This window comes from Canis lupus, chromosome 1 (assembly GCF_048164855.1).
Source record: "Canis lupus baileyi chromosome 1, mCanLup2.hap1, whole genome shotgun sequence".
Classification (NCBI taxonomy): Eukaryota; Metazoa; Chordata; class Mammalia; order Carnivora; family Canidae; genus Canis; species Canis lupus.
Window position 1 is genome coordinate 36,434,465 of NC_132838.1, and position 13,686 is coordinate 36,448,150.

Consider the following 13,686-nt stretch of genomic DNA (forward strand, 5'->3'; position numbering starts at 1 on the left):
CTGAATGCAAGAACATGAAAGAGGGATACAGTGATCATAAACCTTAATCCTCAGTCCTGAAGGCATTATGGGCCTGAAAAAAGCTCTTGGGAGAAGTCTGGGTTGGGGAATATTATAAAGATCGTGCAAGGCGGATTTAACTGTATGCCAATGAACGCTGGCCCTGTGCTCAACTCCTCCACCCACCCATCTCCCGCCTCTTCGGTCTCCCAAGAAACTAAAGTCCCCAAAGCCCTCCTTGGACCCCCTTCCACTCAAACGCAAGTGGTCCACACCAAGTGATTGAAAAACTTCTAGACTTTATGGAAAAAGAAACGACAATCAACTAGCCAAAAAAGAGCCTCCAAATCCCGTCTGATCCCAGTTCCTTCCCCCCTCTCTTGCTGGTTTAGGACCTCTCCACCGTCTCAGTTCTCACGGGTCCTGACAGTCTCCCAACGCTGTTCCTAAGGGTCCACAGGAAAGCAGGTCAGGCGGGACGGCCTCAGCTAAGCACTTGTGCACGAGGAAGGCGCGAGAAACAGGAGCAATGGAGAACCGGTCCACTTCGGGGCAGGAACACGCGGGAGAAACGGCAAACGGGAGGAACTCGGGACACGCTCCCGCGTGGCAGTGACGAGACGGGGGTGTCAGTTCTCCTCCGGCTTGTCGGCTGGCGGTCCGCAAGGCTGCAGCATCTTCTCCATCAAGTTGAAGCGGACTCGCGCTTTGCTCTCATTCTCCGCAATGGCGAAGTAGTTGAGAAGGTCGAAGTGGCCCATGTAGGAGCAGTAGGAGTCGCGGTGCTGGTTTACCAGCCACTCCCACTTGGTGGTGTCGGCGTGGCCCGTGCCGATGTACTTGGACTGCAGGTGCTCCAGCTGGCTGTGGATAGTGTAGCGGTCAGTCATCTCGCCGCTTTCCCTTCGCGCCCAGGTCAGACGCCGCAGAGGAGAAGCTGCTCTAGATTTCCACGCGGGAGAGAGCCCACGACACGGCACCTCCCGGCCGGCTCAGTCGCAGGAGAATGACGTCACAGCCACGGAGCCGCGAGGACTCGCGGTCCTAGCGCTCAGAGGAGGAAGCGGAACTGTATTCCGTCAGGGAATTGGAGTTGCCTAGGCGACGCTACCAGTCGGCCGCCCACCCCCCGCCCCCGCCATGGAGAGCTCCGCCCCCTCCGTAGAGCGTTGCATCATGGTTCATTCAGTGGCCCTTGCTCTAGCGCGGAGCGTTGCATGCCGGGAGCTGCGGTCGCTGAGGGTTCGTGCGCGCCCGCCTCCCTGGGCGGTCGTCGCGGTTTAAGAGCCCGCCGGCGCCTGGTGGAGCGTCGTGTCGGGGCGGCGGGGAGCATCCCTGGGCGGCTGGGAGCTGCGAAGAAATGGGGAGCTGCCACAGGCCGCCGTGAGAGTAACCTCGGTGTAACTTTGGTTTCGGAGCGAATGTGGCGGCGTGGTGGGCCCCGTCACGGCCCGGGGTGGGTCACCCTGAGAATCGGTCGACGCGACTGCGGCTCCCAGCTGTGCTCTTCCTTCAGCGCTGGCGGGGCCGCCGTTTCCCGCCCGGTGCCCGAGGACCCTACGGGCGCCGACACGTTCGGGCTCCCACACCGAGCCCCGCCCCCCCCGCCCCCCCCCGCCCCCCCCCGCCCCCCGGCGCTCCAGCTGCTTCATTTGATGTCCTGCCTCCAGCTGCTCGCCCCACCCTACGCACCCCAGCCTGTGTGTCTCAGCATTCCGTGCCGCTCGCCTCTCCAGTTCTTTGTACTAGATGTTCCCTCCGCTTGGAATGCTTTTGTTCCCTTGGCAAACAACTTCTCTCTTTAAGTCAGCTCAAAAGCATCTCCTTGAAATCGGCTTTGGCCACACCAGACAGACGTAAAGTCTCCTGTACATCGCTTCATTATGATCGCTTTATAGCCTACGCTTTGGGTTCTTTTTTTTTTTTTTTTTTTTTTGAGAACTCCCTCGTGTGAATTCAAACTACTTGGGGGAAAGTAGCGTATACTTTTTTGATGCCATCATTTATCATAGCTTCTTTTGTGGCATCTTTTTTGTGATAACCACACTTGCGATACTTGGCCTGGTAGAGCTCGCATTCTCAAAAAACGTTTGATGAATGGATGAACAACTGTGGCAGCAAATAGAAGGGACTCTTTAGTGGGAGAAAGATGACTTTAAAATAGTTCTGTTCTGCAGTTAGGTACAGATGAGTAAGTCTAGAGATCTAATGTACACACAGCATGATGATTGAAGTTAATCCTGTATTGAATATTAGAAATTTGCCAAGAGAGTGGATTTCAGGACGTGTTGATTAGCTCAACTGTAGCGATCATTTCATTATGCATATCCATTAAATCATGTTGCAAACCTAAAACATAAGCAATTTTTATTTTCTAAAAAAAAAAAATATTTAAAGGAAAGAAAATGACAAAAAGCATTCTTTATGGGAACAAATGCCTGTACCAAAAATGGAAAAATAAAAGTCTTATTCTTTGGTTTAAACCATGTTATATAACATTTCATTCCTAAAATGTGGAGACTGTTATAAGATATACCTGAGGATTCACTGTCCAGATATATCAGAGCTTACCATTTTGCCATTGCTTCCAACTTGGTTATATTTGTTTTGGTTTTGGTTTTCAAAGACATAAAATATAAAAAATGAAGTTCTCTGTGTTCCCCTCCATAATCTATTTACTTCAAGAAACCAGCTTGAATTTAAAGGTCACCATTTCCCAGTCTGGTTGGGGTTTTTTGTTTTTGCTGTTGATTGCTGAAAGTTTGTGTATCTAAGGGGTTATTTGAAGTTTAACATAAATGATACCCTGTGGGTATTTTTCCCTCATCAGAATCCATGTTAATATACGCGGTTTTAGTTCATTTTTCCTGTTGTGTACACGTTGTTGAATTAATATACCATAATGTGTCCATTAACTCAATGATAGACATTTAATTTTACATATTTGCATAAGAAACAATGCTGCAATAAATATTCTTGTATATATATTCTTATATACATGAAGAAGTTTCTCTAGGGCATATATATGGGTAAAAAATTGTTGAGACATAGGGATGAGTATCTTCAAGCTTTGCTAGTTATTGCCAAATTGCTCTCCAAACTGCTTATACTAATTGGCTTTCCCAGCAAGAGAATGAGAATTCCTTTTGATCCACATCCTTCCCAAAACTTGATATTTAAAAAATATCAGATATTTAAAATATCTCAAAATATCCTCAGATATTTAAAAAATTTATTCAGATTCAGTGGGTGGAATGGAATTTCACTGTGTCTATAATTTGCAATCCCCTGCTTACTAGGAAGACATGCTTTTTATGAGTTTATTGGTCTGTTATATTTCTGATTTGTCAATTGCATATTCATACTTTGACAATTTTTTAAATTGCAATGTTTGTCTTTTTCTTACTAATTTTTTAGGAGATCATTATATATTCAGAATACCAGACCTGCTAGTTATATGCAATGAAAGTATTTTTTTTTCCAAGTCTTCTTTATGGTATCTTGTACAGAAGTTAAGTTTAAAGTAGTGAAATGTATCAGCCTTCCTTTATGTTTCATGCTTTTTTGTCATTGGATTAAAAAATGAAATTAAGGGACACCTGGATGGGTGGCCCAGTGGTTGAGCGTCTGCCTTTGGCTCAGGGCATGATCCCAGGATCCTAAGATAAAGTCCCTGCATCAAGTTATCTGCGGGGAGCCTGCTTCTCTCCCTGCCTATGTCTCTGCCTCCCTCTGTCTCTCATGAATAAATAAATAAAATCTTTTTTAAAAACCCAGAATTAAGCAAAACTCTTTTTACCCTTGGGCTATAAAAAATAATTTCCTTTATTTCATTCTAAAAGTTTTTAAATTTTGATTTTTAATTTAATCTACCTGGAAGTTTTTCTTTTGATTTGCTTGGCTTCAGGGATCTAATTTTCAAACATTTTCCTACATGGCTAACTAGTTCCCAGTGATAAGGATCATTCATTAAATAATACAAACTTTCCCTACTAATCTTTAATGCTTCTCTTATATATGTGTTTCTGGGCATTCTGTTCCATTAGTCTCTTTGTCTATATGCACATTGGTAACACAAGATGTTAGTTATTGTGGGGTTTTTAAAATTTTTTAAAAGATGTTAATTATTATATCTTTATAATAAATCTTGATGTCCGGACAGGTTGAAAGTCGTACAATTTCCTTTTTAGAAATGTCTTAACAATTCTTGATCCTTTGCTTGATCCTTTCCACGTGAATTTAGAGTTGTCAGTAAAATCCTCATGGAAATTGTGATTGCATAGTCAAAGCCAGGGAAATTAATATTATTTCCATATCAGTAAGAATGATTCTAAGGATATGAGAGAATTCCTCAAATTCAAAGGGCCCTTAGAACTAGATAGAAAGTACATTTACATATAGTAATTAGGAGCTAAGGTGTATTAGTTTGCTGGGGCTGCCCAAACAAAGTACCACAGACTGTGTACCTTAAACAATAGAAATTATTCCCTCATAGGTCTGGAGGCTAGAAGTCAGAGATCAAAGTGATGGCAGTGTTGGTTTCATTCTGAGGCTTCCCTCCATGATTTGCTGATGGCCATCTTCCCTCTGTGTTCCTCTGTATGGCTGTGTCTTAATCTCTTCTTATAAGAAGGCCAATCATATTGGATTAAGGTCCACTCATGTGGCCTAATTTTACCTAAAGGCCCTCCATTCAAATTCAGCCACATTGAGTTACTGGGAGTTAGGACTTCATCGTGAATTTTGGGGGGACACAATTCAGTCAGTGGTAATGGTTTTATACAGTAATGAGGACTATATAAGAAAATGTATCTTTTTACATATTTATAAATTTAATTAATTAGATTTGTGAACACAGTTTAACCACATAAGAGAACTTTATTTATTAAGTCAGACAATTGTAATACTTACAAGGAAAATGCAACATATTACATTAATAAGTGTGGTTTAAAATGTTGAGTAAAAATTTGAAGTGAGGGGATCCCTGGGTGGCGCAGCGGTTTAGCGCCTGCCTTTGGCCCAGGGCGTGATCCTGGAGACCCGGGATCGAATCCCACGTCGGGCTCCCGGTGCATGGAGCCTGCTTCTCCCTCTGCCTGTGTCTCTGCCTCTCTCTCTCTCTCTCACTGTGTGCCTATCATAAATAAAAAATAAAAAAAATTTAAAAAAAAATTTGGAGTGAAACTAAATTTTATCCAAACGCCTTGTAAGAGTGTGAAATTTTGCTAGGTTTATGGATAGTTTAGGATTTTTTAACTGAAGTTACAAGCTTAAGGAAAAAAGGCAGTTTTTTCATATAACTTTAATACACTTATAAATTAACTTCTAAAATCTAAACAGATCTCTGAATGGTATTTTGTGCATTTCCCCGAGTGAACCTCAAAGTCATCAAAAAAGTTTCATTTAATAAGACCAGCTTGCAAATAACATAAAAACCCTACTTCTGGGGATCCCTGGGTGGCTCAGCGGTTTGGTGCCTGCCTTAGGCCCGGGGCGTGATGCTGGAGACCCGGGATTGAGTCCCGCGTTGGGCTCCCTGCATGGAGCCTGTTTCTCCCTCTGCCTCTCTGTTGCTCTGTGTCTCTCATTGATAAATAAATAAAATCTTTTAAAAAAAAAAAACCTGCTTCAATTTTAATTTTAATTATATTGGTTTAAGAGATTTATTTGGAGAGAATTGTCATTTTTTTAAAGATTTTATTTATTTATTTATTTATTTATTTATTTATTTATTTATTTATGAGAGAAACAGAAAAAGAGGTAGAGACATAGGCAGAGGGAGAAGCAAGCTCCCTGTGGGGAGCCTGGTGTGGTACTTGATCCCAGGACCCCAGGATCATGACCTGAGCCAAAGGCAGATGCTCAATCACTGAGCCAACCATGTGTCCTGGGGAGAATTGTCATCTTAACTATTTTGAGTTTTCTCACCTATACACATAGGAAACATTACAATTTATTTAAGTCTACTATTTCGAATTTAAATAAAACTGTATAATTTTTTCGGTAAAGATCTGTCACATCTTTGGTTAGATTTATTCTGGAATATCTTCCATTTTTTAAAGATATTTCTTGTGAGTCTTATATTGTGACCTACTAAGGAATAACACAACTTCTTACACTTATTGCCAATAAAGCATTTTGGTCTGTAACCAGAGATCTTAGAGAAACATGGGAAGACATACCAGGAGAGCTTCTACTATTCCTGACTCAAGATACTACTTCATGTCAATCCTGCCTGTTAGGTCTCTTCTATGTAACCATCAAATACTATCTTACAATTTGGCATTTGAGTAAGAAAAATATGCAAGAAAAGATGCCATTGGAAAAATATAGAATTAAAAACACAAAAGGAAAAGAAAAAACATTTTTGAGCAGAAAATTATATTTTGTCTTGTTTATTTTTTAAGTGTGGAAATGCAAGGTAACATTTTCTCTTTTCATTATTCTTGGTCTTGTGCTAATGGCTTCATTTGAGATTTATTTAAGGTCATTTAATATTTTGTCTTTTTTTTTTTTTTTTAGTAGGCTTCATGCCCAGTGTGGAGCCCAATGTAGGGCTTGAACTCAAAACACTGATATCAAGACCTGAGCTGAGATAAAGAGTAGGATGCTTAACAGACTGAGCCACCCAGGCGCCCCAAAACTCATTTAATATTTTGAACAGTCAAGGTGTCCTTTAAAAACAAAAGAAGTATACAAAGGAATGCAGTTTCTAACATCTGTCCTACCCCCATCCTCAGTAAGTAACCATGGCTACATGTATCTTGTTTATCTTTCCAGAGACTTTTTTAGGATTGTATATATAGGCAAACACAAATATATATGATATTTTATTCCTTTTAAAATGTGGATAGTAGGGGCAGCCTGGTTGGCTCGGTGGTTTAGTGCTACCTTTGGCCCAGGGCGTGATCCTGGAGACCCAGGATTGAGTCCCACATCGGGCTCCCCGCATGGAGCCTGCTTCTCTCTCTGCCTGTGTCTCTGCCTCTCTCTCTCTCTCTCTCTCTCTCTCTCTCTCTCGGTGTGTGTGTGTGTCTCTCATGAATAAATAAATAAAATCTTAAAAAAAAAGAAAATGTAGATAGTAGCAAAGTCCTCAAATGAATTGTTTGTTTTTTGTTGTATTTTCTTTGACATATCATGGAGATCATCCCAGATGAGTACATGAAGAGCTTCCTTATTCTCTTTTTTTTTTTTGGTCTTGTTTTATAGCTGTATAATAATTCCTTGCATGGATGTATTGTACTCTAAGTAACCACTCTCTAACATTTTGTTATTGCAGAAAAATATGAACTTCAAATTGACATGAACTAAAGTCACATTTCCTTTAGTGAAAAACTATTTCAGGTACCATTTTTGGTCTGTAAGCCAGTCTTAATATATAAGGATTTTCAACATTCGCGGGTGTTGATACCATGTTTCACACTAGAGGTCGCCAAAACAGTATTTAACGCCAACAAATAGCCGGGTAGTTGAGAACTTTTTACAACGAGGCACCTGGAGTTTCTCAATTACAGTAAGCAGGAACTGTACCCGTGACGGAGATGCTGAAGACAAACTTTGGTCTGCTATATTTTTAAAGACACTAGGCTCTGCTAATTTAGAAGGAAAACAAGCAATCCTTCCCTTCTCATCATGCAAATTTTGCGTTGGGGTTTTATATATAGTTGGATTAAACAGTGATATGGAATTTAAATGATACAGGATTTAGGGAATTTTTTAAAAGAAGTTTGTTAGACATAATCTTATTTACCTGTGATTAAAAGTGTCTTTAGCTTTTCTTTCCTGGATATACCAGGTTTCATATATCTGAGTAGATCTAAAACTTGATTTTTGAAGGGTTTTGCCTCTAATTGAGCATATGTTTCAAAAGGATAAATGTTCTGTATCTTTTTTATGATTACTCAGGTAATCATAAAATATGATTGCCACGGGTATGCGTTCTATAACTCTTCATTTGAGATTTAGTAGACTGTCCCTCTCTATTCTTAAGTGATTACATTAAAACACAGGCTGGTGCAATTTTTGAACAAAAATTTCTCTGGAGAAATTTCACAAAGGAACTTTGAAGTATTTATAGAAGTTACATTCATTGCAGTGATATGAAATCTTGCAGCACTACGATTAACGACTGACATATCATAGGTACTAAATTAATATTTATTGAATAAATGAATGAATGAATGTTTATGAAAATATTTTGAGTGACGGCAAAGGACTGGAAATAGCTTTACTGCCAACAATAAAGGAATAATTACATAAATTTTGGTGTTATCTGTGTACATATTACATATCTTACTTGAATGTAAGTTACTTTGAAATATCTGACTTTTTAAAAAAGATTTTATTTATTTATTCATGAGAGACACAGAGAGAGAGAGAGAGAGAGAGAGAGAGAGGCAGAGACGCAGGCAGAGAGAGAAGCAGGCTCCATGCGGGGAGCCCGATGTGGGACTGGATCCCGGGTCTCCAGGATCAGGCCCTGGGCCAAAAGCAGTGCCAAACCACTGAGCCACCCAGGCTGCCCAGAAATATCTTACTTTTGTTCTGTGTTATAATAGCATAATGATTTACCCATTGCTGGCACTCTATAAATATGTGTTGAATTAGAATATTGTTCTCATGCTGGATTAGTCAGGGAGATACCCAAAATCTCAAAGCATCCCCCAGGAGTTGGGACCAGCCACCATAAAGTTGCCACCATTCTTTACCCTAAGTTTAAAAGATATGGATTGGAGGGGAACAATTTTTTTTTCTATGAAGTTAATGATAGAAAAAAAGAACTATGATAAAGCTTTATAAAATTGTGAATATATGAAAATTTAACTGTTAGAGAGTTGCTTCAATGAATTATTCAAAAGGATTGTGAGGAACAGTTTTTCATAGCAGAGCCAGGTCCTTGAACATCAGGACTCACAAATTAGAATGCGGAATCTGAGAACAAGAATTGTAATGAATGGGACTGACCTTTGTGCGACATTTCACGTACCCAGTTAAACATGTGGTTCATTATGGTCTACCTACAGTAAAAGTTGCAGGTGCAAGAAAGGAGCCGAGCTTGTACTTTGATTTGGTTTGAATTTGAGCAAATGTAAGTTTGTCTAGTTCCTAGGGAAGATTTAATGCCTCTTGGTTTTATTGTTTTGTTTTAAGCAGGCTCCATGCCCAAGGTGGGGCTTGAACTCACAATCCTGAGATTAAGAGTCACATGCTCTACTGTCTGAGCCAGCCAGGTGCCCCCAAGGCTTCTTCTTAGTTTTAAATCAACACAGGGAAGTTGTTTCATTTTGACTTTTCAGAATAGGTATACATATAAAAAAGAAGTGATGACATCCTCATCAGAGTATGATTTCTTCCACTTCCCACAAGTCGCACTTTCTTTTTTTTTTAGATTTTATTTACTTATTTGACAGAGAGAGAGAGCCAGAGAGCACAAGAAAGGGGAGGGCAGAGGGAGAGGGAGAAGTAGGCTCCCCACTGAGCAGGGAGCCTAATGCAGGAATCGATCCCAGGACCCGGATCATGGGATCCCTGGATCATGGCCCGAGCCAAAGGCAGACACCCAACTGACTAAGCCACCCAGGCACCCCTACACTTACTTTCACTCATCAAACAGATCATGTTTCAAATTTCTATGAATTTTTGTGATTTTATTTCATTTGTAGTATATCTGCTTCATATGTCTGTATGAGTGTTTCCTAACTTAGAAGTCCCAAAGGATCTGTGTTAATACAATGCCCCCCAAAGAAAATGACATGAAAGTAAGCCTCATATTTTTAATGCTGTTAATTTGTTTATAGTAGCTGAAGGCCAAAAAGGAATTTAAGGGTGGAACTGATTGGCACACACAGCTATAGCAAAGTAACAATGGTGCCATTTGCCTACCCATTTTTCTCACTTTTTCTTCAGTTTATGTAAACCATGTGCAAAGGCAGTTTAAAATCTTTCCTCTTCCAACTAGGTATCTGCTTCTAAGTCTCATCTTAACCTCCTTTAAATTCTAACATAAGGCCACTGAGAACTACTCTAATAATATACTTTAGTAGGTTAAATGCTTTATTTGTTTGAGGAACTGATTTGTTCTGTAGAGATATAAAGGTGTTTCCAGGGGCGGCTGGGTGGCTTCCCAGATCCAGTCCCACATCAGGCTCCATGCATGCATGGAGCCTGCTTCTCCCTTGGCCTATGTCTCACATAGGCCTTCTTCTCTCTGTGTCTCTCATGAATAAATAAATAAATAAATAAATAAATAAATAAATAAATCTTTAAAAGTAAAAGTGTTTCCAAAGTCTCATCTATGGAGCCATTTATAATTATGTTTTTTTAATGCATAAAAAAATTGTGAATTCCAAATTGGATTTCCAAGAAGAAACTTGACATTGTAGTGCTGGCTTGTGTGCTGGCTCCCTACCTCCACCATTGCCATGAGCCAAATGGGAAGAAAAGCTCTCTAGTTCTCTCCACTGACAAGGATATTTGGGGTGGAGTTGGGGGAAACAAGAGATAGGAATAGAAGCTTTGGGGAAGGAGGAAAGCATGTACTATAACAAGAACTTCTGACCAGCAGGGACAGAACTCTCTCTGTTCCTTCCTCCCCATCTTTCTCCCCCTTTCTTTCCCTCCCTGAGGCTGAAGGAGTGGGTTCAGTGTGCCTGGGTAGTCTTGTCACAAATAGAAACACAAGAGGAGTTTCTACACATGTGAGTCTGATAGGAGTGGGCATTTGTATTTGGAAAATGTTCTATACATGGGGGGCTATCTGCATTTGGAAGATTGAAAAGTTCTTAGCATCCTTTTCTCAACCTCTAGTCTGCATTGAGAAATTATTAGTCTTTGCATTTTTATTAAGCCTTAAAACTTTTTAAATTTTTTTTTATTTTTATTTATTTATGATAGTCACACACACACACACACAGAGAGAGAGAGAGAGGCAGAGACATAGGCAGAGGGAGAAGCAGGCTACATGCACCGGGAGCCTGATGTGGGACTCGATCCCGGGTCTCCAGCATCGCGCCCCGGGCCAAAGGCAGGCGCCAAACCCTACACCACCCAGGGGTCCCAAGCCTTAAAACTTTTAAAAAGTGCATTTGGTGCAAGATTTTTCCTAAAGCTGTATCAAAAACAAAGCAGCAGACAATACAATTTTGATAGAAACATTCTGTTATTTTTACAAAGTGGAATTGGCTCTAACAGTTGAATTAAACTTAGCAATCACGTACTCAGAAAAGAGTCAGGATTAGTGCATTTAATTACATAAAAATGGAACACTTCTGTCCTAAAAATACTATTAAAAGAATAAAAATACAAACCACAAACTGAGAAGACATTCACAGTCTATGTAACCAAATACCGCCACCACCAACAATAAAAATCTTGTTTCCAAATACATAAAGGACTCTTTAAATATGATTTTTTTAAACAGGCAGAAGATCCAATAGAAAAAGAAATAAATAACCTGATTATGCATTTCACAATAAAGGACATCCAAATGGCTAGCAAACATTAAAAAGTTTAATAAACAGAGAAAGGTTGATTAGGCCTATGAGATGTCACTGTGCACCTATCATATTAGCAAACTTTAAAATTTTATATAGCCAAGTATTGGTGAGGAATTCTAAATTTTGGTGGGAATGTAGTGCAACCACTTTGGAAAACAGTTTGGGATTATCAAAATTGAAGACATTCATACCCTATGTTCAAGCAGTTTCCCCTGGTGGATACATCCCTGAAAGAAGTGGTTCTCAAAGTAGAGTCCTTGGATCAGCAGTACTAGCATCATCTAGGAACATTTAGAAATGCAAATTCTTGGGCCCTACCCTAGGTCTATGGAACCTACTGATCTACTGGGGATGGGGCCCAGCCATCTATGTTTTAACAAGCTCTCTAGATGAGTCTGATGCATTGTGTGCGTGTATATATAACAATACAATATCAAGAGAGTTCGTAGCAGCATTTTTCGTAATAGATCCCTAAAAGGAAACAGCCTAAATGTCCATTGTTAGTAGAAAGGTAAATTCGTTTTTAATTTAGAAACAAAGGAAGTATCTTTATATAGTGAGAGAAACAAATGAGAGAGTAAAGGCAGAAAGAAGAAAATAATTTGTTGGAATAAGTTGAAGATAAGATAAAATCTAACTAAGGAGGTTATCTGAGGTGAAAAAGAAGGAATGCAGAGATTTTACTGATAGTGGGAGAACAGGAGGAATTGAAGTTTTTTCATCCAAGAGAACATTTTTTTTTCTTTGTTAGGAATCAGGGTCCTATGGAGAGGGAAGAAGACAGGATGGGTGGAATGAGGACAGTTATGAAAGTTTGAAATATCTTAGGAGCACACTGGGGTCAGATGTGGAGAAGCCCAGTTCCAACTGTGTATTTGGAACTTGTTACAGTGGGCCTAGGAATGATAAAATTGCACAGAACTGCCTTATACATGGGTCATTTCTGTTATCTCTCTGGCACTTCTTCACATTCTTCATCCAATGTTTGTGAACTAGTTATTTCAAATAATTGCTTCTCTTGAAGAAGCAAGCCACATCTTAAACACTTTTTTCTCTCTCTCTCTTTTCTGGAGAGAGACAGGTGAGAGGGAGAGAGAGAGAATCTCAAGTGGTCTCCACACCCAGCACAGAGCCTGATGCAGGGCTCCATCTCATGATCCTGAGATCATGACCTGAGCCAAAGTCAAGAGTCAGATGCTTAACTGACTGAGCCACCCAGGTGCCCCTCAAACACTCTTAACACAATGTTAGATTCTGTAACAGTTTCTCAATAAAAAAAATTAAATCAGTGGTGGAGGGTTAGCAAATGGTGATGGATAGCATACCAGTGAGAGTATGGCTTAGTGAAAGAGGAAAGTCTTTGGAGATGAACAAAAATATACATATATTTTAAAATAATAGTGACTCTGCAACTTAATAGCTATTCTGATTCTAGGAAATGTGCAGTTGTCAGGACAAGTCCCCTAGAAGCACAGCCTGACATGGGGATTCTTGGGTAAGTAATTTGTTGAGGGAGTCGTCTCAGGAGAAGGGAAGAAAGAGGCAAGCTAAAGCAGGAGGAATAAATTCAGCTTCGGCTGATCCCATAGGAGGTGATGGAGCTCAGATTGCCCACAGAGCTCTTCTCACCTTGAAGCAGGAATGTCAACAGTCAGTACCTCCAAGTCATTCAGTTATCGGAATGGGCTATCTGCCCTAGGGGAGATAACTTCCCAGGCTAAGGGACTTCTAATTGGCCAAGGTCAGTTCTCTAGAAAAGGAGGCAGCTGTGGAACTTTAGAACTCAAATTTCCCAGCAGACTAGGGATTAGTGCATTGACCTGGTTAAGGACATCTGGGAAAAACAGCATGCACTACAGTCCACTGCTTATACCCACTTAGCTCTACTTTCTTACCAGATTTTTGGTTGATCACAATTTCTGGGAAAACTAAGAGGAAAAAGTTTAGTGGATCAAATATAGTTTCTCACTGTTGCAGTTGGTCCCAAGATTGTAGCTGATGTTTATCATCTCCCTTCATCACCACACACTCCAGATTCTCTTCTCCTCCAGCTATCGCCAAATTTGGTCCAGGTGGCTTTCCTGGGAGACTCAGGTAGACTCTCATCTCACACAGGTTACCTATAGGCTACCCTACTATTATTGGGCTGTGGTGCTGTACTTCTGGGTATTAGAACCGAGGGACACTC

At 40.4% G+C, this 13,686-nt stretch overlaps 1 protein-coding gene across 1 annotated transcript; it reads right to left on the reverse strand.

Annotated features, from left to right (window-relative positions):
- Window positions 1-279: 279 nt before the first annotated feature.
- On the reverse strand, window positions 280-1,152 carry SF3B5 (splicing factor 3b subunit 5). Its single transcript, XM_072826258.1, has one exon. It carries the CDS (start codon window positions 888-890, stop codon window positions 630-632), a length of 261 nt encoding a protein of 86 aa, XP_072682359.1. The 5' UTR covers window positions 891-1,152; the 3' UTR covers window positions 280-629.
- Between the last annotated feature and the right edge of the window lie 12,534 nt (window positions 1,153-13,686).

Excerpts from the sequence above, each read along its gene's own strand:
- SF3B5 (XM_072826258.1), bottom strand. The coding sequence starts at position 890 with ATGACTGACCGCTACACTATCCACAGCCAGCTGGAGCACCTGCAGTCC.